The sequence below is a fragment of the Lampetra fluviatilis genome, chromosome 22 (assembly GCF_964198595.1).
Source record: "Lampetra fluviatilis chromosome 22, kcLamFluv1.1, whole genome shotgun sequence".
NCBI lineage: Eukaryota > Metazoa > Chordata > Hyperoartia > Petromyzontiformes > Petromyzontidae > Lampetra > Lampetra fluviatilis.
The window spans coordinates 10,190,147-10,214,224 of record NC_136296.1 but is presented as its reverse complement, the minus strand read 5'-3'; the positions used below and the strand labels follow the sequence as shown (position 1 = coordinate 10,214,224).

At 48.8% G+C, this 24,078-nt stretch overlaps 1 protein-coding gene across 4 annotated transcripts; it reads left to right on the top strand.

The window, feature by feature from the left end:
* The first annotated feature begins 614 nt into the window (after window positions 1–614).
* LOC144938518 (uncharacterized) lies at window positions 615–19,670 on the top strand. Of its 4 annotated transcripts, none has more exons than XM_078866406.1 (8): window positions 615–694; window positions 1,138–1,284; window positions 2,516–2,631; window positions 5,587–5,730; window positions 9,623–9,724; window positions 11,801–11,866; window positions 15,171–15,254; window positions 17,317–19,670. In XM_078866406.1, exons 3-8 carry the CDS (start codon window positions 2,522–2,524, stop codon window positions 17,522–17,524), a joined length of 714 nt encoding a protein of 237 aa, XP_078722532.1. In that variant the 5' UTR covers window positions 615–694; window positions 1,138–1,284; window positions 2,516–2,521; the 3' UTR covers window positions 17,525–19,670. The 4 variants fall into 4 exon arrangements, with proteins under 4 accessions (XP_078722532.1, XP_078722535.1, XP_078722533.1 ...); XM_078866409.1 differs by lacking the exon at window positions 615–694 and having other exon boundaries at window positions 701–1,284; window positions 17,317–17,434; window positions 19,115–19,670; XM_078866407.1 differs by lacking the exon at window positions 615–694 and having other exon boundaries at window positions 701–1,284; window positions 5,590–5,730.
* The last annotated feature ends 4,408 nt before the right edge of the window (window positions 19,671–24,078 follow it).

Genomic DNA, 24,078 nt, shown 5'->3' with positions numbered 1-24,078 from the left:
CGCACGCACACGTTGCAACATCAAATAATGAAAATCTATTCATATAATCGGCCGAAGGTACATAGAGGTGGTCGTGTTCATTTATTCAATGCGCTGCACAAATTGTATTAAAAGTTGATGTAAAAATAACACCATTCGCGCCTGTGTTTTCTTTTATAACACCCGTTCCCAGTATACGCGTGGAAGGCGAAAATAGATTCGCGTTAAAAAAAAAAAACTTCCGAGTTCGGCAGCCGTTAGTGGGTTTGTTCGTCGCCATGCCTTAAAGGCGTAAAACTATGTACAACTTCGCGAGCAACAGCCCCGGCTGTTCGCGCGATACCTAAACGTAAATGAATTCTACCCTTCTTAGTGCACAAAAAATAAAGTGGTCTCGAGCTGCACAACCAAGCGCGCCAGAGCTAAGCGATTAAAACATTTAACTCGCTGAAATGAAGCGATGGTGCAAATACAAAAAATAAAATCGACTTTTTTTTTCCATGTGCAAGTCAGCCTCAGGAAGGCTGAACTTTTCCAGCGCAGCGATGCTAAAAATAGCATCGCACGATTCCCCCCCCCCCGTCGCGGCGAGAATAAATATCATATAAAAATAAAAGAAATTCGATTATTGGCTGCCCATAGCCGCTGTACCCACCCCCTCATCAGACGCGTCAGCACTCATCACCGATGGAAGGACATTAATTTATTTGAATTGGTAACTTACGAGGAAGTGCGCCTGACGCTTTTTGGCATCATTAACCATCTACGCCAACGCGGTTTCTGCGGCTCGCGGGCGTTGCAAAGCCAGGGTTTAGAGATCACGCATCCGCGCAAAGACATCACGAATGACGTCTTTGGACGCTACATATACGTTACTCTGTGGCTTTGGGAAGGGATTCAAAAACCTTGACGGACGTTCACAAGAGGCTACTCCTCGCCTCTCCACTCCGCCAGCGGCTGCAACCAGACCGCGTTAAATGTCTCGCTTTTATTTTAAGGTTTAGAAGCGCAGCGTAATAAGAACAGGGAGGTGGTGGGTGGGTGGGGGGCGATATATATTCTTTCTCTTTATTTCTCGCACTCCGTTTCTCTCTCTCTCCCTCTCTCTCTCTCTATCCCTGCCTCTCCCACTCTGGGTCGAGCGAATCCGCCAAATAGCGCAGATAGCCAGGCGTGGCGATCAGCACCCGTGCAGTGTGGACAGCTCCTGGCTGCTGAAGAGCCGAGAAAGGGGAGCGACTGAGAAATCCGTTCCTCTCTTTTACCGGCAAGCCCAAAAGACAAAACCGCGAACCAGCAAAGCACGTAAGTCGATTTCATTTTCAGAGCTGTTGTGTTTTTTTTAAGCAACACGTATTAAACTGAGCCGCTTATGTACCGAAACGCTGCCTCGATTACTGTTCGCGTTTCTCTCTTTGTAGAAATCATTTGCTCGGTCTGTTTGCGAGATCAATGCACGCAGCTGGAAGGATTGTTTTTTTTTGCAGGACTTGTGTTAACTGGAAGATAAAGTGACGGATCTTTTACAGCTGCTGTTATTGCTTGTATAAACTGCTTATCCATCTGAACGTTGTTTAATGTGTTTCTAATTTCACTACCCTGATATTACGATCAACTTAATGGGTACGTTGTTTTTTTTATATAAACACAAATACACATTTAGAAGGATTAAGCGTTAGTAATGACAAGTAGACGATCCATCGAAACCAGGAGTTACGGTATTTGTTTATCGGGAGATCTGGGTTGAAGTGGACGATTCAATAGACAACAGCAACACGCCACATTCCAACGCGTGGAGTCCAAACATCGCGAAGAGAGCAGCAACAAGCAGCAGCACCGTTCAGTATGTTTTATTAAATGCGACTGAAAGGTGTTTTTTATGGGGCTAAGCGCCTTATTTTGTATCACGAGACGCGGCGAGTCAAGAGGATTAAGTTCACGGCGAAGGAGTGCGCGGGGAGTTAATCTCTTGCGTACAAAAGTCTCGAGAGAATTTGCAGAGTTAACGGCGGCTCACGCTTCGTGGCGCGGCGTCTCAACGCAGCCTCGGACGCGTGCCAGGGATTATAAAAAAACTAAAAAGTCCCCTCCGCGCCCGGCGCCAAATTCAAACACGGCGCTCGGATGGGTAATCCTCGAGTTCCAAACGCCTCCTCCTCCTACTTCTACTACGACGGCCGGCTGCCGCCTGCCCCAGCCGACAGACAGTTTAGAGGTGGAGGAGGAGGAGCGAGACACAACGAGTTGAACATTAAAGATCAGCCACAGTAGCGGGTGCGACTATGGCCACGCAACCAAAACTGTTGACCGCGTCGTAACAAGCGCGCAGGCTGCGCTTCTTCAATGGAGGAGGAGGAGGAAAATGAACACGACACGAACGCGTTTTGTCTCTCCCGAAGACCTCGCGCCGTGACCAGCAGACCTTGACATCGGCATTTAGCTCATGAAACATCTTGCCGTTGTGCGCTAGGATAGAACAGTGCAACATGTCTGCCCCCCCCCTTCCCTTCTCTATCTCCTCGTGTGACTGCCGCAGCGCGGAATGATGACTTGCAAACTGCCTTACCAAGCCGTCATGCTGCTGTCCATCGCCACCCTGCGCTATCACGGTGCCTGCTGCTTGGCGGCTGTTCCTCCATACCCAACGGCGCGGTAAGCACGCGACTTTCACTCGGCTGAAAGACAAAGATCCCCCGCGTAGCCTTGACAGACTGTTGGGGCAAGTGCTGTTAGCGAGAGCCCCCTATGAAGGCCGGCACGGCACACGCGGGGATGGGTGGCCAACACCACGCCCGACCGCCTTTGTCTCCGCAGTGGCGATGTTTATACACCACACCAAGTACTCATTTGAGGCTGAGTCGACCTAGGGGAGGCCCAGGGCCGATTAGGATCATCGTTACGTTGGTTGTGAGTGGGAATCGGACTTGGTTCACCGGGTTTGTAGCACAGTGCGCTAACCATTACATCACCGCTCCCCACTCACGTGGCTATCACACACGCACACATACACACACGTATACACACGCAGACATACGCAGACACGTATAGGTGCACAGTAAATACACACGTATAGATACAGATATACATACGTGTGTACACAAATATACAAGCTGTACACAGGCACGGGTACACAGACACACAGGTACAGAGGCTAACATACACGCAAAGGTAAAGCGACATTAGGGTTGAGTCGACCTAGGGGAAGCCCAGGACCGGTTCAGATAATTGTCACCGATGTTGGCCGTGAGCAGGAATCGAACTCGGTTCACCCGGATCGTGGCGCAGTGCGCTAACCACGAGTGCTCCCCAGACACAGAAATACGTACAAAGACACACACACACACACACAGGTTCAGAGGCAAACACACACACACACACAGGTTCAGAGGCAAACACACACAGACAGGCACACACATCGGTACACATATACAAATATGTACATAGTTACAGAGAGACACACGCATACGTACATAGACAAACACACAGAGGTACACGGATACGTACATATTGACACACACACACACAGCTCTACCGACGTACAAGTAACGGTGCATAGACACACACGCAGACACGTGGACGTCAGGGTAGACAACGCACAGATGTCGCCTCCTTTTCGCCGTCGAGACCGCTGGGGCTGACGCAGCAAGCGAGCAGCAAGCGGTGTGCACAGCACCACGCCCGACCGCCTTTGTGTCTCCCCCGGTACCATTTGTTGACACATCGCACTAAGAGAGTTGATCTACGTAAGGGAAGTCCAGCAGGACAGCGTTCAGGGCACGCGGTTGCCAAAGGAATTACCCTGGGCCAGGGAATCGAACTTAGCTCGCCGCGGATTTGGCGTCGCATTTGGGTTGCCGCGATGCCGCTGTATTGCCTCTGTGGCACGGTGCAAAAAAAACACACGGCACGGCCAGTAATGGCCATAGGGCGTGTTGCTTAACACTGATGTCCGACTATCAGTAGCAACAGCAGCATTCCGCATACGCATATGTCCTGGGGGAATTAAATTCAATTAAAGAGCAACAGATTCGCTCAACAACGAAAAAAACACACATCTCTCTCGGCCTTTCCGTGCAAACCAACGTGCATCGGTGGTGGTCGTGGTGGTGGGGGGGGGGTTGAACGCATCCCTTCCACTCCGCCTCGAATACAACTTTGCACGGGGCTCTGAATATTTCATCGCTTTTGCCTTTCTGGGGCCGTAATTGCATCTCTCGCCGCCGCAGCTGCGATCCCCTGTAGGGCTGATGGGAGGGTGGGAGGGTGGTGGGTGGACCTAATCTCATTGGGAACAATGTTCGCGGATCATTTTACACAGAGAAGCGCTGTGGGTGGGTGGGTGGATAGGTGGGTTGTGGAGGGTTGGGTGGGTGAGTGGTTGGTTGGTTTTCTCTCGCGTCTATTAGCGCGCTACTGGCGGGGAACGATCATTCTCGTTAAATTGACCAAATACATCGGCCCAGCAATTCAGGCGCTATCGATTATGCATGCGAGCACGCAAACACGTTCCTGGGACGCTCGTTAATTTTGATGGCTCCGCTCTGCGCTCTCTCTCTTCTGTCTCTCTCTCTCTCGGACTTCTCGGCCACACGGACTTCCGATTGCTCGTCAGCTCGTAACCGGCTACGAGAGGAGGGAACTTGCAACAGCAACAAAAATGCACGCCCGACAATAAGGGCGTCCTCATTATTTCTGTTTGTTTTGCTCGCTTGCAAAGGTCCGCCCTCGCAACACTGTCTTGTTTTATGTGAGCGTTGTAAAATTGTATTATTAGTCACCGATGTACGGAATATTGGTCGTATTATACAGCGGCGCGTGTGTGTTTATATTCGTGTGCGTGTGTTTTTTTTATGTGCGTGTGTGTTTATATGCGTGCGTGTTTGTATGTATGTGTGTACGCGCATGTATGTGCGTGTGTATGTATGTACGTGTGCGAGCGGTAGAGTGTAGGGGTTAGCTCACGGCTAACACCAGTGGCAATTATCTAAAATTAGTCCTGGACCTCCCCTAGGTCGACTCAGCCTCAATTGAGTAACTGGTGCGGTGTGTAGACATCGCCGCTGGAGAGACAAAGGCGGTCGGGCGTAGTGCTGGGCATCCACCCCCTCGTGTGCCGTACCGGCCTTCAACGGCGCTCGCTAACAGCACTTGCCCCAACAGTCTGTTGAAAGGCTATACGGGGGATCTTTGTCTAATTGCACTTTGGGGCATTGGACCACCATCATTAGACGAATAGGGCCACTCGCCAACACTTGTATCTCGATGATTGACGGTGATTACAATTGCGGTAAATTGAAGATGATAATGATGACGATGGAGTGATGATAACGGTTGACAAAATTACGATGAAATGTGACGACGATGTTGCCGCAGATGCTGATGATGGTGCTCTTACTGTTGCAAACGCTGGCGATGGTAATCTAATTGATGCCCACGCTGGTGACGAAGATTGCGATGATGATGACTCTGACCGAGCAAGCATTACGCAAACACGACATATACCATCATCACCACCGCTACCTCCATCCATCATCAATAACCGAAATCACCACCGCCATCACCACCACCACCACCAAAATCATCCCCCATCACCATCATGTTTCCCAGCAGCCTGGGCAACGACTTGGACTACGAGCCGCAGTTGGGTTCGTTCGTCGGGGAGGACGCCCCGCCCGACGGAGTCGACCCCCCCGAGAGCCCCGTGCAAGACGATCACGCCCTCTACGACCTCCTCTACAACGCCATGAAGAGGTAACGGACACCCCGACACCGCCATCAAAAATCGACGTTTCGGGCAATGGCCCTTCTTCGGAGCACATCGAACAGGTTGTTGGATCGATGGGGGGGGGGGGGAATGGACACACTCGGGGCCCCCCAGACCGTCACGGCTCATTCACAGCTCATCCCGTACAGCTCCATCACCCACTGCGTTACGATCGATCCAATTGGACGGCTTAATGATGATCGTCTGCTGCTGCTACTGCAGTTTGTTTGTAACCGACGTTAATTGGTAAGCACGTGTCCGATCGAGTCGTGGCGTATCTTTGAAATGTCTGCCGCATTTCGCGACGAAGACCCTTCACCTCGGTGCAGTATCGGGTGTTTGTACATCAATATCGCATTGATAGCTAACGAAATAAAACGTGTAACTTGTGACTTCGAATCCAAAGATAAAAATCTAAGTAGGTGGTCCGCAGATAAAAACAAAATTGTTGGCAGCAGCTCTACGGTTGCGTTTTGCCCAAGGAACGTTTTGAGATTGAACTGCAACCAAACCTCGCATCCTCTCCTACTCAACCTCTCCACCACGTGCCAAAAACTCGCTAATAAAATTCGAGAGTCCTCGTAAGTATGTGCGCGTGACCTTTGATAATTCGGCAGCGATACGGTATTGCATACCTGCGCGTATGAATGCTGTGGGTTTTTTTTTTGTATATGCAAATAGGCGAGGGGCACTTGGGACTCAAGGTCCATCTCAATATATTTCGAGCAAGAGAGACCCGGCTAGAACCGTTGTGAAGGCATCCTTCAAATACTGGCTAAGCCCTCTGGGAGCTCCCTCGTGGCTATACAGAGCGATAGGCGCAGTACCTTGGAAGCACCGAACGCGTAAGCATCGCCTCCTCATTTATAAGGCAATATAATTCGAGAAAACGGCTTTTGCACGTGTGAGATATTGATCATCCATAGTCATAGACAGTCATCTTGACGTTCACGGGGATTGTTTGACCATACTTCACCACGCCGGTCAGTGCGGGTTGGTAGTAAAGAAGACCGTGGTGGGAGAGTGGGGGGGGGAGGCAGGCGATTCAGATATCACTCGCAGTCATGAGGCAATGCGCTAACCACTAGCGCCACCGCTCTGCAACAAAAAAAAATCCAAAGTCCCGGTGGCATGGCCCAGCGTTAAGCGCGTTCGCCGCCGCTTCGTGTAGAGAATCGCGGTTCCGATCTCACGGCCGCCCCGAGTAACAACTGCGGGAGGAGCATCCCTAAAAATACGCGCCGTCTGCTTCAGCAGTGGACCTTAGAGATACATACGTATACTAACACGATTTTTATTTTATTTTATCAGGTGAGGCCAACTGAGCTAGATTGGCTCTTTATTTCAGTATTCGCCCTGGACATCGCAACACGATGGCCCAACAAAGTCGCGTATTGTCGAAATGGGACCTTTTTATTTTTATTTTGCCAGTGTCAAAGTATGAAACAATAAGAAACAAGTCTGACACTCGTGAGACAAAGTCAGGCCAATCGGTTTCACAGACATTGCCATATATTATCGGAGCATGTTTGTTTGCATGTTCACCACATGGACTGTGTGTGGTTAATGCAGACTTGATTCATTGCAAAATGTTTCTATTTGGTGTTTGAACATCGTAACACCCGCTGTTTCATTTCTAGAAAGGGGCAAAAAAACACAACTCTATTCTTATGTTTTCATCGCGCGGGGATTTACAGCGGCAGGCAAATAACTCGAAACGCGGCAGTCTCATGCCCCCCCCCGTTCCGGCGAAAAAAAACCCACTTGGCAGGAAGCTTCCTCATGAAAGGGAAAAGAAGACGAAGCTCCGCGCCACTCGGTGAGACTTTTGGTGGGTTGAAGCCAGCTCACTTCAAATAAATATCAGCAGAGTGCAATGATGCTGGCAACAGGGTTAGGGGACAGGAATGAGGTGGTTGCTGTGTTACACGAAAAAAAATGTTCCCGGTTAATAAGTGTTATTTTCCAATTGCTTATGCCTCACAAGTACAGAAAAAGGCTATAATTCCCCAGAAACTTTGCTTTTGTAACCAGGACATTGATATTTTGAAATGTACATATTTTCAATGAGAAAACGTGGTGTGCATTTGTGTCATTCTTTCACGTAAAGTCCTGGTCACGAAAGCAAAGTTTGTGGGGAATAATATACATTTTCTGTATTTTCTAATTGCTCACGAGGCACGAGCAATTAGAAAATAACACTTACTACCCAGAAACAAAAATCTAGTTACAAAGTGTAATAACACTGGTCAAGAGAAAAAACAACCTTTTTTTCTGGCCTGGACTTTTGCAGCTGTTTTAGACTAATTTCAGGGTGCTGATTCCAAATCTGATCTCAGATTTGCTCTATCACATTTTATTTTTTATGCTATCGGCATACCCCATTTTCATTGATTTTACCCGAAATTAACTCTGTCACTTATGATTGCAAGTTGTTGCGAGTCAGTGACTGCTTTAGTGTTAAAATATGGTGCTGTATTTTTAGGATAGTGTGTTTATAATATCATTTTATGTAGATATCCACATTTATTTAATATTTTTCTTCTGCAGTTTTTATTGAAAATGCAATATTTCATATCTCAAAAACCTGATGTGATAGACAAAAACTGATGCCAGATTTGGAATGAGCTTCCCAAAATTACCTTAAACCCGTTGGAACACCTTATGCCAGAAAAAGTGTGTTGACCAGTGTTATCTACACAACGTTACGCGCTTGTGCAAGCGCGCAGTTTGCGATGCATTTGTCCGCGAAGGACTTTGCCAACGCCGTCTCTGAGCGAGCGAGCAATAGCGCACACGCGGCTCTCTGTCACCGTGTCGGAGTGGAGCGGTGGCGCATCGGTTAGCGCCGCAGCTGGCGCCGAGTTCCATTCACCCTTTTTTCCCTGTGCTCCTGCCGGCTCGCTCAGGCTGCGGCGGCGTGGTGAAATATGGTCAAACAGCCCCGACACAGCGTGGGGACAGGGGGCTGCATTCGAGCAGTGGATGGTCAAATAGCTTTCGTAAATAACAATAGGAATTGTGATGATACGCTGTGGTATGGCATCGTGACAATACATTTATTGCAATGGCGAGACTCGCTGTGTCATCGCCTAAGGGCGTTTATGTCATATCGGTACCGACTCATTACACGTATCATGTTACATTACGTATCCTGTGCTATGCGTGCGTAAGTGGATGGTATCTCATTAATGTTATCCGATCTCTCTCTCTCTCTCGTTTGACGCCTTGGTGCTGTTCACATATACAAAGATAAAGATCCCCTGGCATATAGCCTCGCAGACTGCCGGGGCAAGTGCTGTTAGCGAGCACCTATTAAGGGTCGGAAGGCACAGCACTCGAGGGGTCCGTGTGGCCACCTGCACGCCGGGCCGCCTTTGTCTTCCCAGCGCTCATGTTTATATATCATACTCATTCAAGGCTTAGTCGACCGTGAGAGGTGTTTGGACCGATTTTAGACATCACTCGTCACTGATGTTAACCGTGGCCCGGAATTGATCTCAGCTCTCTGGTTGCGCCACTGCTCTCAATTATATGAACACAAAGACAAAGATCCCCCGTACCGTATAGCCTTAACAGACTCTAGGGGCAAGTGCTATTGGCGAGCACCTATGAAGGCGGGTACGGCACACGAGAGCGTAGGTGGCCAGGACCACGCCCGGCCGCCTTTGTCTCCCCAGTGGCGATGTTCACACATCGCACCAGGCTCTTTACTCATTTGAGGCTGAGTCGACCTAGGGGGAATCGATCCCGGGAAGCCAGGTTCGTAGCGCAGCGCGCTAACCGCTACACTACAGAACACAAATGACCGTACCCGTGAATGTTACTCTTGTTTATACACAGTATGTATCCCCACCCCACCCTCTCTTCCCCTGACAGAACGGAGAGACACGCGGATTCCATCTACACCCATTTCTACAGCAAGTATTACGGCAGAAAGGCGGCCAAGAACATATTGAGGAAATTAATTGCAGGAAAACGGTAAGAGGAAGAGGCCTGTCTGCACACGGGAGGGCACAAATGAGTGTGTGTGTCTGGGGGCATGGGGGTGCAGCAGAGGTCGTTACGCTATACGGGCTTGAGGTCCGTGCCGTCCCTTGGCTACGGCAAATCTGGGCGATCGCCCCGGGCCCTGCACTTTGGGGGGCGGGGGGTGCCTCGCCTCGACGTCACGGCGTCTGATGTAATCATTTCGGTTTTAGTTTGAAGGCGTCGCGGTGACCACACGGCGTGGTTTGCCCCGGGCCCCGGAACCCCCCACCCACTATGCCCTCCACTATTGAAAGCACTGGCTTCTGGTACGGCATCATATCTCACCTCAACAAGATCCTCATTACATCCCTGCACTTCACGCGTGCCTCCAAACATCTCTCATCGATATTTATATTTTTTTTCAAACGAACACAATTTGTTATATACAGCAGTGTGTATATATTGGGTAGTGCTCTTTGTGTGTTCCGTATTAAATTCCATTGGCACAGATTTAGTCGGAGATATACATTGGAATAAATGCATGAATGGATACTTACCGCGTTCGTTTAAGGTAATAACCATCAGATATTAAATGGAGATCTCCCCATACTATGCCGGTCACTTGAGTTGTTTGGCCATACTTCACCACGCAGGTCAATGTGGGAACATGAGGGGGGTTTGCCTCGGATTTGTTCAGATACCACTCGCTGTGGGTGTCAAAATTGAACTCAGCTCACCAGGTTCATCGCCACAGTGCCTTAATTAATAACTGTAACACGGCAAGCATCCACCGCTACGGGATAAAAAAAAATGTATTCGGCTGACGTTTCGGGGCACTACTCTTCTTCAATTCATGTGTTGGTAAATAAAGCATAAAATACACGTCCACACAGGGAAACGATAAAAAAAGACTGATGGTTTGGGCAAAGCCTCAAGAAGGTCTTAGGAAAATCGCCGCTGCCCTATAGCATCATCCGCCCGATGCTGGTAGTATATCTGTTAAAAGGACTGCGGGAAATGACAAACGCAGTTGAGGCCTCTTCTGTTCATCATCCGAACGACGTTCGCTGTGCTGCGAAGTCGCTGAATCAATAGCAAACAAACAAAAAAAACCCACATTGCAAAAGCCGAAGCCCTCTGCTGAAGCATAACGCACAGACTCCCGTAGGAGGGGATCACAGGGTGCGACACGGCCACCCATACCTGCCTCGGTGCGTACATTGGAAAGGGTAATTTGTGTTGTTGTTGCTGTAGATGTTCGGGTACGGACGTGTAGAAAAACTAAAAAATAGGTCTCTTAATTCTAGACTGAACCCCCACCACCATCAACCCACCATCATCAACACCACGCGAAAATTGACAATCAGGCGCTACAAGCGTCTAAAAGTACTGGAGGTGCTGGTTGACCGATCGCTAAATGAACCTCAGTTTCCGTTAAGTTTGTAAAGTCAGTCCCGCTCTCGTCCTCGGACACGGTAATGTGGACAAGCTGAGCACTGCCCTTCCTCCCCCCCCCCCCCCCACCTCAACTCCGATTGCAGAGCGCTGAGGGCCAGCCCAGTGCGTTCTTAGCGAGACCTTCAGCAAAGTCGACGAAGAGATTTGGCGGGATGGGGCAAAATGTGGGAAATTCGCGTGTTTTTCTGCAGGCGTTTGCATGGCGGTTTAAAAAAAATTCGTGATATGTGAACTTTCTCTTATTTAGATTTTGAATATAACGTGATGAGCGATGAAAATTGTCCCAATGGGAATAGTTCAACATTGTGGTCGATAAGATTGTGATAAGGACTGGGTTAATGTGTTTGAAGGTCGGTCATCATCTGAAAAGGGTCGTGTTTTGATGCAATGTTGGCAACAGCTTCCTTAATCTAAGATCAAAAAAGCATTTTCTTTTTGGGACAAACATTACATAAGAGAGGCATTTTGCCAAGATGACAACCGCTGCTCATAATATATGTATTATCGTCAATTGTTAATGCGAACAAATTGACCAAGATGTTACCCGATCATCGCTTTTGCATTTAGAGTGCCCCATCCAATTTTTAGTGACGTACCCACAATGCAACCCGCATTTCTCTTCCCTAGAACGTCACGAGGACAGAAACGACAGCGCATGTCTGGAGACACCTACCCTGATCGTGTCGGCCACTTGTGAGCAGCTCCTATTATAATTATTATGAGGTCTACGGGTAGTGAGACAGGGGTGCACGTCTCTAACTGGTTGGACATCAGGGCGAGGATAGCCGTGACGCAGAGAGGCAAAGGAAGACAATCAATGACTTACGAACGGTATATTTTCTGATGCTGCGTTGGCAAATCTCGACGCATTCGTCAATGACACCGTGACCTTAAAAAGTAAAATAGACCATTGGCGATGGTTTTGGGCCAATGGCCCTTCTGCATAGCGCATAGGGAGGTGAGAGAGACAGAGAGGGTTGGACTTGGAGGAATGTGCACTGCACTATGGGGCCTGACGATAATTACATTTTTCAGAAAGTTTTTGCGGATAAACACTTTTAAAAATCGCCGTACGGAAATTTACCGAACAGGTAGCCACAGACTAACAAACAAAAGCCCCTTCAATAGCTAAAACAAAGCGTGACTAAATGAACTAATTTGCGTGAACAATCTGACACGCATCGCCTCGCGGATATCCGATATTTATTTTTTTAATCTCTCACAGCGCGAGCGACAGCCCGAACAGATTCCTCTGATCCTGCCCATCGCCACGCGCACTGCGCGTGTGTGCGTGTGTGTGCGTGCGTGTGTGTGCGTGTGTGTGTGTGCGTGCGTGTGTGTGCGTGCGTGTGTGCGTGCGTGTGTGCGTGCGTGCGTGTGTGCGTGTGTGCGTGTGTGTGCGTGCGTGTGTGTGTGTGTGCGTGCGAAAGCTCTCTCGCGTGGCAAGAGACAGAGACCTCCGCTTGTCTCGCCCTCGCCTGTCAGCGCCACTCAATTCATATCCAGAAGCCGCATCCATCCCGGCCAAAGCGAGGCAATTCGACTTCGCCTTGGAACGCGTTGGCCACGCCGCACGCACGCTCGTTCGCTCCGTTTCATGGGGTTATCTGTCGCGAGCAAACAAAAGCCGTTATCGGTTCCCGTGAGCGCGAATTCGTCCATGGCGGTGAAAAGCAACCCTCGCCGCACGCCACCACAAACCCCCAACTCCCGCTAAAGCAGCACAGGGGTGGGACGTGCCAAGACGATGACAGTTGGGCACAGTCCATCCATCCATCACAGTCTTTGTTCAGGGAAAGTGAGGGCTCGATGAAAAGCACTTTTATTCTATTCAAAGGAGACCTGGGTGACAAAGCGATCGATTGCAGAGCAACGGTGCACGGCGTGGCGCAACGTAGGGCAGCTTACATAAATAAACACAAAAGCCCCCATTCGCCACTTAGTGACGGCGACATCACCACGGCGCTTGTGCCAGGCTAAGTGCACTTTAAAGCTGAAACGTCGAACGCCCGATGGAAGGAGGTCACGAGGCAGATCTACAGGATCGACGAATAAAGACATATATAGGTTATGAATAAAACTATCGACAAATTACTTTATCAAGGCAGATCCATACCTTGTAAGAGCACCTGTAATAATATGACAGATGCATGGCAGAATAGACGAGAGACATGGGCCCCCTAAACACGATTCACCAATCGAGCCATGATGTCTATTAACTCTTTACTGTTTTATTTATTTTACCGTTTAAGGCCCACTGAGCTTTGTGTAGCTGTTTTTAGAAGCGACCTGTCCATCACAAATGAGAGCTCAACGAAGTGGCTCATCACGTGGACATTAATAGCAGCCAAATACTTTAACAACACGTGATGTTGATTCTAAATGTGGAGGGAAAACCCGGAGGAATCGGATAGAAATCCACACGACCACGGGGAGAACACGAAAACTTCACATATACAGCCGGCGTCAGGGTCGGGATCAAACTCACGACCTCCTGTATACCAGGCGAGGTAGTTAACATCTCGCCACCAAACGGACCCCTCGTTCACCCCAGATGTGTCTTCGTTAGCCATCGTCATCTTGAGCGGTTGAACAGGGCAGGTGCGGATGTGAGTGCTAGGGGGTTGCGGCGTTGACACGAACGCTGGGGTCACCCCAATGCTGCTCTAACGAGGCGGTTCACGCGATGCCTCCCATTGAGAATCGGCGAGCCGCAGAGGTGGCCCCGTCTTGCCTCGGTGGGGGGGGGGGGGGGTCAGAGCAAACCGAGCCACAGGCTACCGAGAGGCTGATTTCGAAAGCGGGTCTCAGCCAGGCGCCCGCGATTAGCGCGCACGTGAAATAGAGCCCCAGACGTTATGTCGGGCACTTTCGCCACTGAAATAAACCGAATCTAAAATCGAATCTGTCAAAGAGCGGCCCTCAAGTGGAGCGAGTTGATGGTCTCAGCTGGGTCACTCACGGCCACACGAAAACCAAAAAATCCCGGCCCGTGATTTGTTTTATTTTATTTTATTTCTAACTACGTGACTTTGCCGAAATAACCAAAGAGTATGGATTCCTGCAGTCACGAAAGTTTCAAATCAAGACCCTATGTACGTATTATTATTTTTCATTTGATGACAACCGGGAATGTTTTCATCTTGGCTGGGGGACATTTCTCGACGGCAGGGCCCTTTCAGAAAATCCTGCCCGCTGGTGCGTGGATAGCAAAGACATCGGGAGCGGCGGCTTTGATCTTTCCTTCCGCGGGACGCTTCTCTCACACGAGGGGTGACGCACCGGCCCGCGGCAGTTCTCCACGCAACGCCTAATGACACGACCGGCTACGTGTGTATATAATCAGATGTTGAGGGCAAAGGTCACCGCAGGCTGGTGCGGCTTATGCCACCACTGCTCGCCATTGCTCCCTTCCTCTCTCGCGCTGCCAGATCCTGCGGTTGATCTAAACCGTATCGAGGCGTGTAGTTGTTTTGCTGCTGTTGTTGTTGTTAAATATGCGTACGTAAATAAGACCGAGGATGAAAGCTATTCATAATCAACGTTTTTGGGTTTAGATCGCGTTATTTATAAATGTGTCGTAACCCTCCACCACCCGACACGGTCAATCAGTGAAAAAGTGTCACGTTGACAAAAGACAAACAGTTCACTACTTTAGCCCACCGGTGTGTTGAAGCGTGAAACCACAACATTTACAATTTGAGTACGACGTTTCGCTGGTAATTGCCTCCAGCATCATCGGGAAATTCGCCAGAATGGTGTCTTTTGTCAACGTGACACTTTTTTACTGATTGGCCGTGTCGGGTGGTGGAGGGTTACGACACATTTATAAATAACGCGATCTATACCCAAAAACGTTGATTATGAATAATATTGGTCGCGAAAGCCTGCTACGTGTTAAACTGATGAAAGCTATGTGAGAGCGAGAGTCTAACCGGCGTTGTGCTCTCCCCCTTACGTCCACCCCCTCCCGACCCCACCCGCCTCTTTGTTCCAGCTCGGTGCAAGATGGTGACGATGGCAGCATCGCCGAACCTTCCAAGCGCCACTCGGACGGACTATTCACCGACCTGTACAGCCGGTACCGCAAACAAATGGCCGTTAAAAAATACCTGTCTACCGTGCTAGGCAAGAGAAAGTACCCCAAGTATAGGCAGAGGGTCAGGCCAAAGTCCAGCCGAATGCGGTGGTATTTCTTCTAGGATTGAAAGTGAAAAAAAGAAAGACACCCAGACACCGGTCACCTTACTCGTAGTGCTGTCAAGTGGACCTCACCGTCCCCCACCTCACCCAGCCCACATCTCCGCCACCACCCCCCCCCCCGTGGAAGGAATTTTGCGCGGCTTTTGACATTTTTTTTCAGTTTCGTATTTTAAAACTTATTTATTAATTACGTTACCGATATGTAGACGTATTTATTTGCGTTCGTAGCTGACACACACACACACACGCACATCCACACATTATTTTGGGAGTTTTTTTGTTCCTTTGGCTTATTTCGCTCACATCTGCCTGCACTATATTTTTGTACATACATGTATGTAATGATGATTAAAAAAAAAAGAGAAAAAAATACTTAAAAAATTAAAAAAATGCACAGGTGGCTACGAAAAAAAAAGAACAACACCTAACAAAAAAAATAAAAACCAAAAAATGGCAACCGTTTAAAAGAAACTGATCCCCGTTGTCCGTGAAACACTGTAAAATGGACCAAAACCTGCTCTATTAATTGTAAGGCTAAGAACGATACAAACCCACACGAACCCACCTCTCCCGAGCGATTTGTCGTCGTGTGTACGGATTGTTACTTTGTGTCACTCCTATAATAAAAAAAAAAACAGCAGCAGCAGCAGCTACACTCTAACTGGATTTGTCACCCGCTGGGTGTCCATACACTCTAGAACACAGCCGTCTTGACCGTCGCGAGATGCAATTCTCTCCTTCACCTAATCCTGGCGGGGGGGGGGGGGATCGTTACGATGGGCAGAGCACGCGATAGCCACCGCAACCCAACAACGAACGCGACAATCTCACACCAGCGCCAACAAACTTAAAATTGGACGTGGGGAAGAAAAAAAACACAGCGATTTTGGTAATACTTCAGTTTATGCCGCCAAGATTCAATAATACTACTTAGCTGCAAGTCACGTCTTGTTTGCGTGTAGAGATTAGAGTTAGCGGTAGTAGTTAGACTAACATCAGCTTCGATTAGTTCATATGCGAGTTACACGTGTAGTCCTAGTTGCGGCGCGTGTTTGTGTGCAGCCCCAATTTTGGCCGCATAAATGTGAGCATTACCAAAAAGAGGTGGGCGAGCGATCCCTGCAGGCAAACGAGGTTGTTGTTGTTGTTTCTATCCGTACCCAGTGATTTCCGCGGTGTGCGTTTCACGCCGTGCCGTCGCTCGCTTGCAGGCTTTTCGGCGCGCCGCGCGCGTGCACGTGCGTGTGTTGTGTGTGTGTCAGCAGTGACGTTATTCCCCGCGTAAAGCATTGTGTGCAAACTCTGACATTCGGAGAGGCTCTCACAGCGGAGGCGTCGCGGTGACCTTAGCGGCCACCACTGCGCTCAAATCGCCAGCACCCGCATTCGCTCGGGGACGAGGCCGGGATTTCAGCACGTGTTCCTAGATTGGCTCCATCAACCCGCCGCTCGGTTTCCTGCTACAGCCACCTGTTACGGCCACACGTACCGTCCGCGCTCAACGCACCCATTGCCCGCGCGCGAGGCTGATTTTTGTTGTTGTTCGCGCAGAGTGGACAGGCGCGCCGCACGGCAGCCGCTGCGAGCTGTTAGCCCAGGCAAGTGCGGGCCAGAGGGACCCTCGACGAGAAATCAGGCAAAGGCCCGTGAAATCACTCGAGGGTCATCTTGCCAACGTCTCGTGCCAGGGGGCCGCGGCCACGGCGCCATAGGATGAGAGCCAAATTTTCTCCTCTCTCTCTCTCTGCAGCTGCATGCCAATAGAACAATTGGATGAACGAGCGGTGGCGGATTGTAGAAAACGTAAAAAAAGACGTAAACTCAAGACACTTGGTAATGAATGAATGAATGCATGAATACATTACGCGGACGAATAAATAAAGGGACTTGCTGCCGGGTCAGCGTGAATCCAAGCACAGTGTCGTTGTGATTCGCGACAGCTCCCACGGAGGCTTTGAGCGAGAAGCGCGTGTATCCTCGCTGGCCTCCATGCTGACCGGGCTTAAGCCCATGGACAGAGCGCTGCGCGGACACTTAGTTTCTGCCCTGGCCCCGCCGGTAAGTGTCCTGACCAGACACACCTCGCCTGAGCCCCCCGCCAGATTTAATTTGCACTGCCCTAGGGCTTCCCTTCCACGCACAGAGTGACAAACAAAAAGAAAAAAAAAACGCCTTTCAGCCGCCCATCAGCGTCAGCTTGCTAGCACGGCCGAGGGCTCGTCCAATTGGTGGGGTGGGGTGGGAGGGGGGGAACAGACCAAAAAACAAAAATCGATCTTCGGTTTTCGACGAGTCGGTCCGTAGCGGAGCCGCGGCGGGGGGGAGGGGGTCGTGGTGGGGCCACGCGTGTCCGACCACACGCGTGTCCGACCACACGCATGTCCAACCACACGCGTGGCCTACCGCCAGGCCCCCGTCACGCGTGTGGTTAGACCGGAGCCAAAGTGTGTGCCCCCCCCCCACCCCCCAGAATTTGTGGCAAGCGTTGCGTCGCAATTGCACATCTAGTGGTGGTACAAATTTGCGAGCCCGTTCCTGACCGAAACAAAAAATTGTCTTAACGCGCGGCATCCGCGGGCAGGCTTAGTGACGCGCTGGGGTTTTGTCGCTACACATCCGGGCCGTTGTTTCGAAGGCGTAAACAAAAACAACTAAAATTCACGATGGGGGGGGGAGTGGGGGGAATGGCGGGGATTTCAATCGATAATTGTATAAGTCACACATAAGCCCTGTTTTGTATTTGTGATGGTAACAGCGAATGTTTGGCTGAGCTGTCCTATTTACAACACACGTTTAAACCTGAACATGCCTGTGCAGTGACTACATTGCCGTTTAAAAAAAAAAAACCTGATGGTGTTTCATTGTGTGTGCGTAGTTTGACGTGCTATATATGCATCGGTTGGATCAGTCATCGTCTATACGCGTTGGCAGTCAATTAAGAAACGAGAGAGAAACAAAATCGAATAGAATCTGAATTGTGATACGCAAATTTGTTTATCGCGTTTAACATTCAAGCGCTGTCCTTACGGATAATATAGCGACGCCACTTGAGCTGCTGACAAGTTCGAGTTTGCGTTACGATAAACTGTTACGAGCCTAAACGCTAATGCCGTGGAGACAATTACATATTGACCAGCGCCGCAGCCGCGAATATTTACGAGTTACGAACGGCACGCAAGCCTCGCGAAGGAAGCCTCTCGCGCAACGAACATGAATCCCATAACCATCACGGCGCGCGCACGCAGACACGACTGCCAGCGGAAGCGTCTCGGGGCAATTCTCCCGGACCAAATCTTGAATCACTTGAAAAGTGTTTTGTTGTTGTTGTTGTCATTGCTGCCCATGATCCTATTTCCAAAGGACGCTCCCCGCTCTATATTCCGTTGTCGTGATGGTTACTGGGCATGCTCCTGCCGTGCATTGGTTATTCGTGATGGTTGGCCGCGCGGCAGGAGGCGCTTGGACGACGGAAACTTAAGATGCAGTGGCCAGGTCGTCCCCGGCCATTTCGCCGACGAGGAATCGCGAGATCGCCTCCGCTCGCGATCCCACAATCTCGAGCCCACCTCGTGGACAATTCTCTCGCCCTCAATTTTGGAGAGGGTTGCTCTCGAGAGGCAATTTATTAGATGGCATCGAATCTTAGTGGGTATGGGGGTGGGTGGAGGGTGGAATAGAAAAAAAGTAAACCTCCGAGTCAATTCAGGCATGCTTACGTCAGCTTTCGTGTGTCTGAAGGCTCTACAGATGTAAAACGAAGACAGCTGTGGTGGCAGTGGCAACGAAACCGGTGTCTTGACAGCCTGACACACACACACACGCGCGCGCACACGCGCGCACGGACACACGGACACACAGGCTATACCCACATGCCTGACCTTAAACATTCCATATATGCTGGTTTACAAGGTTTACAGTAGTCGTAACTGCCTGCTTGTGTTACTGATGTGCACTGTTTACGTAATGGACCTTTTGTTTTGCGTTCACACAAGTGGTGTTTTTTGGACTTGTTTATTGCTAAGGTTTAAAGCAAAATGATAAAGTGAAAACAAAAACATACGTACGTATATATATAAAAAAAATTGCACGATATAGACATTGTCCAGGTTTGTACTGGATCTCCTATGCTTCGATAGTGTGCTTATATCCAATACTGCGGAATGCACAGTCCATTCCCTCTTAGACACCACAAGTTTACACGGAAACTTCAGATGCACCAGCCGTCAGAATATACAGATCAACTTTATTGCAAAATGTATAGTTTGCGGTCATTAATAAACGTTATCATTTTTAACATGCACTCTGTGTTTCCTGTCGACATTCTGAAACTTCTTCAAAGCGTGGCCTTTGGGGCAGAGTTTTTTTGTGCGGGGGGGGGAGGGGGGTGGGGGGGGGTCCCTCTTCTCAGGATGCAACCGCGTCACCGCTCGGCACAACGCATTTGAAAGGGGGCACCCCCCCCCCCCACCGCCTAGTGGCAGCAACTGGCCCCCAGCACCTGGGCCGCAGGTGCTGGGGTCTGCCCTGTGAGTTCAAGTTCAAGTTCATTTATTAGGTATAGCCCTGTGAGCTATTCGGCTCTTGAATCGGGTGCAACCGCAACAAACAAAAAACAAAAACATGAACAAAAAAAACATCTTAAAGTGAATATGTGACTGAGTGCAAACAGAAAATCCAAGAAAAGACAGCAAAATATTGCAGAAAAAAAATCACCGCACACCAACGCTGTGTGCAAAAATCCCAGTGGGATGCAAGTCAAACAACCAACAACAACCACAAGACAACCTAGATTAAGGCCATCAGTCTAACTCTGTACTACAACAAACAAACATGGCTAAACCAATACACTTTTCGAAATCACCAAAATAAAGCCATGAAAGCAATGAAACAGTGATCATAGGAACTGTGACGGAATTTTCACAAGAAATGGCATGAACAACATGTACTACCAAAACCCTGCAGCCATAGCTGGCTGCATGAGTAATCTGTGTGGACCAAGATCGAGTAATTCACGGCCTAGTCTAGGCACACAATGGCCCGCTCTCTTTTTACTGCGACAGACACCAACAACCGTGAAGCAGATAACTCATATTTCGATGTAAAGCTTTCGTGACTGCAGGGATTCATATTCTTGGTTCTTTCGGTAAAGTCACGTAGAAGGGAAATAATGAAATAATAAAAATAAAACATAATATTATAAAATTATCACGACGTTTCGGCCACAACGCAAGCAGCCGTCCTCAGGTGAAGAAACAGAGCTGTCGAAAAGACAGCGTCTTAATGAACACTGCAGTGTTCATTATTTTATCATTCTATTATTTCCCTTCTACGTGACTTTACCGAAAGAACCAAGAACATGACTCATAATTACTGGCGGTTATTACACTCTCAGCAACGACCATTGGTTTTTGGCGAGAGACAAGAAATGTAAATGGGGGTGGTTGGTGGTTGGGGGATGGTGTTGGTGCCCTGGTCAAATTTCCGTCCCCCATCTCTCTTTGTGTCCGGGCACTTGGCTCCCTGGAGCCATGGGTCCCGGTCCAGTTGCTCTGCTCGCACGCTCGATAGGGTGGCTACGCGCCACTCAACGCTCACGAGGTACACAGTGGCCATGTCAGAGGCGATCAGCTGACGTGGCCCCTGATGAATACAGGCAGCCACCAATGATTAAAATTGTGTCGTCTCAGGTCAAGCGAGTTTATGGCCTCTGCTCGGAGTTGGTCACCAATTACTGCACGGAAATAAAAATTCCGGAATTAAACGTTGTTTTTCTTTTTTTCTTTTGTCCACTTAAATCAGTGGAAGTTGATCATTGGTTTTTTACCCTTCTATCTGGCAACAAAACTCACACCTTTTTTTTACAAGGAGTCATGTTTGCATAGACCACAATACCTGCAGCCATAATGCAAACAAAAAACATAACTCTGATAATATATGCACTGTCCTTGAAGTTGATTGGTCCACACCCGAGACAGCTTTCCTTAGAGCCTAGTCTCACATGGGTTAGACCAGATGACGCCAAAAGGCGCACAACTCAAAGACAATGCACCATCAGAGTATGAGAGCTCGGGGGTAAGCATTTACACCATTGGAACCTCATTTGCCAGTAAAAAAATATGATAATTGGTGTTTTGCCCTTCTATCTGGCAACAAAACTGACACATTTTGTTGTTGTTGTGAGCGTGAAGCGTTTGGGCTCGATCGGCGTGCGACAAAACTGCTTGTTCATGGACACCAACTAGGAGCGTTGTTCTCGAAGTGACTTCGAAAGTGGTGGCGGTGTCAACCTCCCGCGGCCGGCATCCCGGACAGAGCTGTGAACCGTGAGCTGCATTGGTAGCGAATGGAAGCTGCCTTCATCCCTCGGCACGATGCAGACGGCACCATTTCAATTAAACTTGGTTCTTGATTTTACGGTGTAGGACTACTTTCGTGTAAATTTGTGCTGTGAAGCATCGCGATGCCCCCTTTGGTGGGAGTGCGAGTTTTTACTAAAACAATAAATGTAATAGGAGGAATTAATCACTTGGGAGGGGAAATAAGTTAAAAATAACAAACGCCACTCAGCGTGGTTTTGGCGTTGCAGTCAATAGATGGTTCTAATTAATGTCGAGTATTTTCACACACGCACAAAAGTGCCAGGACCATTCACACGATGATTTGCATTACCAGCCAACCGCCTCTATTTGTAAACATTCTTATCACCGCTGCGACTCACTTCAGATAAAGTCAACATAATGAGCAATGGGTGGCAAATGCTGCCGAACTGTGCAGCGTCGCATGCCCGGCTCTCTACGAGAGAGAGAGAGAGAGGAGTGACGACTCAGAGGCGCGAGGAGGAACCACGGACACGCGGGGACGCAGCAGGAGCCACGCGGTGAGAAGCCACCAGCAACGACTGCCCGAGCTCTGGAGTCCTCTTACATATAATAACAAAAACAAAAAACAACTCAACAGACTCGTCAATAACGCTGCCAGAAAAAAAAAAACATATGCAATCGGCGACAATTTCGGGCAATGGCTCTTCTACATAGCACACGCACACACATGTTAAGGTGTTTTCAGCCAATTCATGAGTGAATATGTGTGGTAGAAAACCGGAAAGCCCATAGAAAACCAAAGCCGCAAGGGAGCAACGCTCTATCCCCTACAGATGGAACAGTTGGAGTCCAAGTTTGACTCTCCTGCCGTCTCCTTTACGAGCCAGGGTATATATATAGTACATCGATGCCCACCGTAAGAGAGTTTCATAACATATGTGCGGTGATCATCCAATCCTCGCTGTCGCCACAATGTTGAGTTACAGGCCACGCGAACAACCACCACCAGCTGGTGGAATTGCCACGAATTGGTGTGTCTCATTTATACTGTCAAGTTTGTATTGTCTGTTTCATTTGTTTCAGTCTTGATTGTTGCATCCCATTCACACACAAAAAAAAATCTGAATTAATGTGATGCTCAAATCAGCATCGAAGCGGTGCTCATTTTCTGTTTGCCGCCCTGACCGAGTGGTGGAAATTCCACATTGCTATGTCACGGACAAGTCTATCCAGAGGACAACCGCCGTCGACTCTCCCACGAAGAGGAACTAATTATATTGACCCCAGAGGGGATGATGGGCCAGGGGTCAACCGCCTCATTCAGGAGTCGAACTCGCAACGTACCGATCACGAACCTCTCGCTCTCGCACCGAGCCATCGGGCTGAATCCGATTTATTTTGACATCATAGCACAGAGATATATTTGCATGCAATTTGCACGCAATTTTCGGAATTCGCAATAGATTGCTACGCGCGCCACGTGATGCGCACATTGCGAGCGCGGTACTTTATATTTTAATTGGTGACACTTGCATTAAGCGATTGCAAGGAAGGCTTGCGGAACTTTGGAAATGTTTGAAAGATTTTATGGAAAAAAAAGAGAGGCGAGAATTGTTATTTTGAGGTGCCACGCAGCCTCAAACACACAACCAAATTACGCAGGCTCAATTTGCAAATACGTCCTATTAACACAGCTGACAGTCTGCTGGCAGTTACATTAATTGCACTGTGTGCAGAAACTTGCAACGATACACTCAAAGAACGATGCCAGGAATGCCTTCGTCACAAACATCCAATTAAAAAAGATTTTTTCCAAGATAATTTTGGTTCATCTTTTTGGTTCTTTCGGTAAAGTCATGTAGAAGGAAAATAATAAAATAATAAAAATAAAACATAATAAAATAATTCTCACGACGTTTCGGCCACAACGCAAGTAGCCGTCCTCAGGTGAAGACCAGGTCTGTCGGGGAGACAGCGTCTGAATGAATCCCTGCAGTCACGAAAGCTTTAAATCGAATAATTTTGGTTATTCACAAGATCGTCAGAGATGACAACAACGTGTTAAGGCTCTCAATCCAGCAATGGAGAGATCATGACCGGTGATGATGAAGATAAGACCGGAGTATTAGCCAGACCACTTTCAGCCAAACAAATCAGCTCGAGTGCCATCCAGAACCACCCACAACTCCTCGGTGGCTCTTCTCCCACCTCGCAAAGCGCTGCTTCCTTTTAAAGGGGAGCTGGCAAAACGTGCAACTTGCCAGGAGCCTATTAATAGGTTTTTACCCTTTCATCTGGTAAAAAAAACTGACACCTTTATACAGGCGGTCATGTTTGCAATAACCACAACACAAGCAGTCAAAATGCAAACAAAAAGAAACA

Excerpts from the sequence above, each read along its gene's own strand:
- LOC144938518 (XM_078866406.1), top strand. The coding sequence starts at position 2,522 with ATGATGACTTGCAAACTGCCTTACCAAGCCGTCATGCTGCTGTCCATC. Across the intron at positions 9,725-11,800 it reads AAATTAATTGCAGGAAAACG|AACGTCACGAGGACAGAAAC; the intron begins GTAAGAGGAAGA and ends TCTCTTCCCTAG. Across the intron at positions 11,867-15,170 it reads CCTGATCGTGTCGGCCACTT|CTCGGTGCAAGATGGTGACG; the intron begins GTGAGCAGCTCC and ends TCTTTGTTCCAG.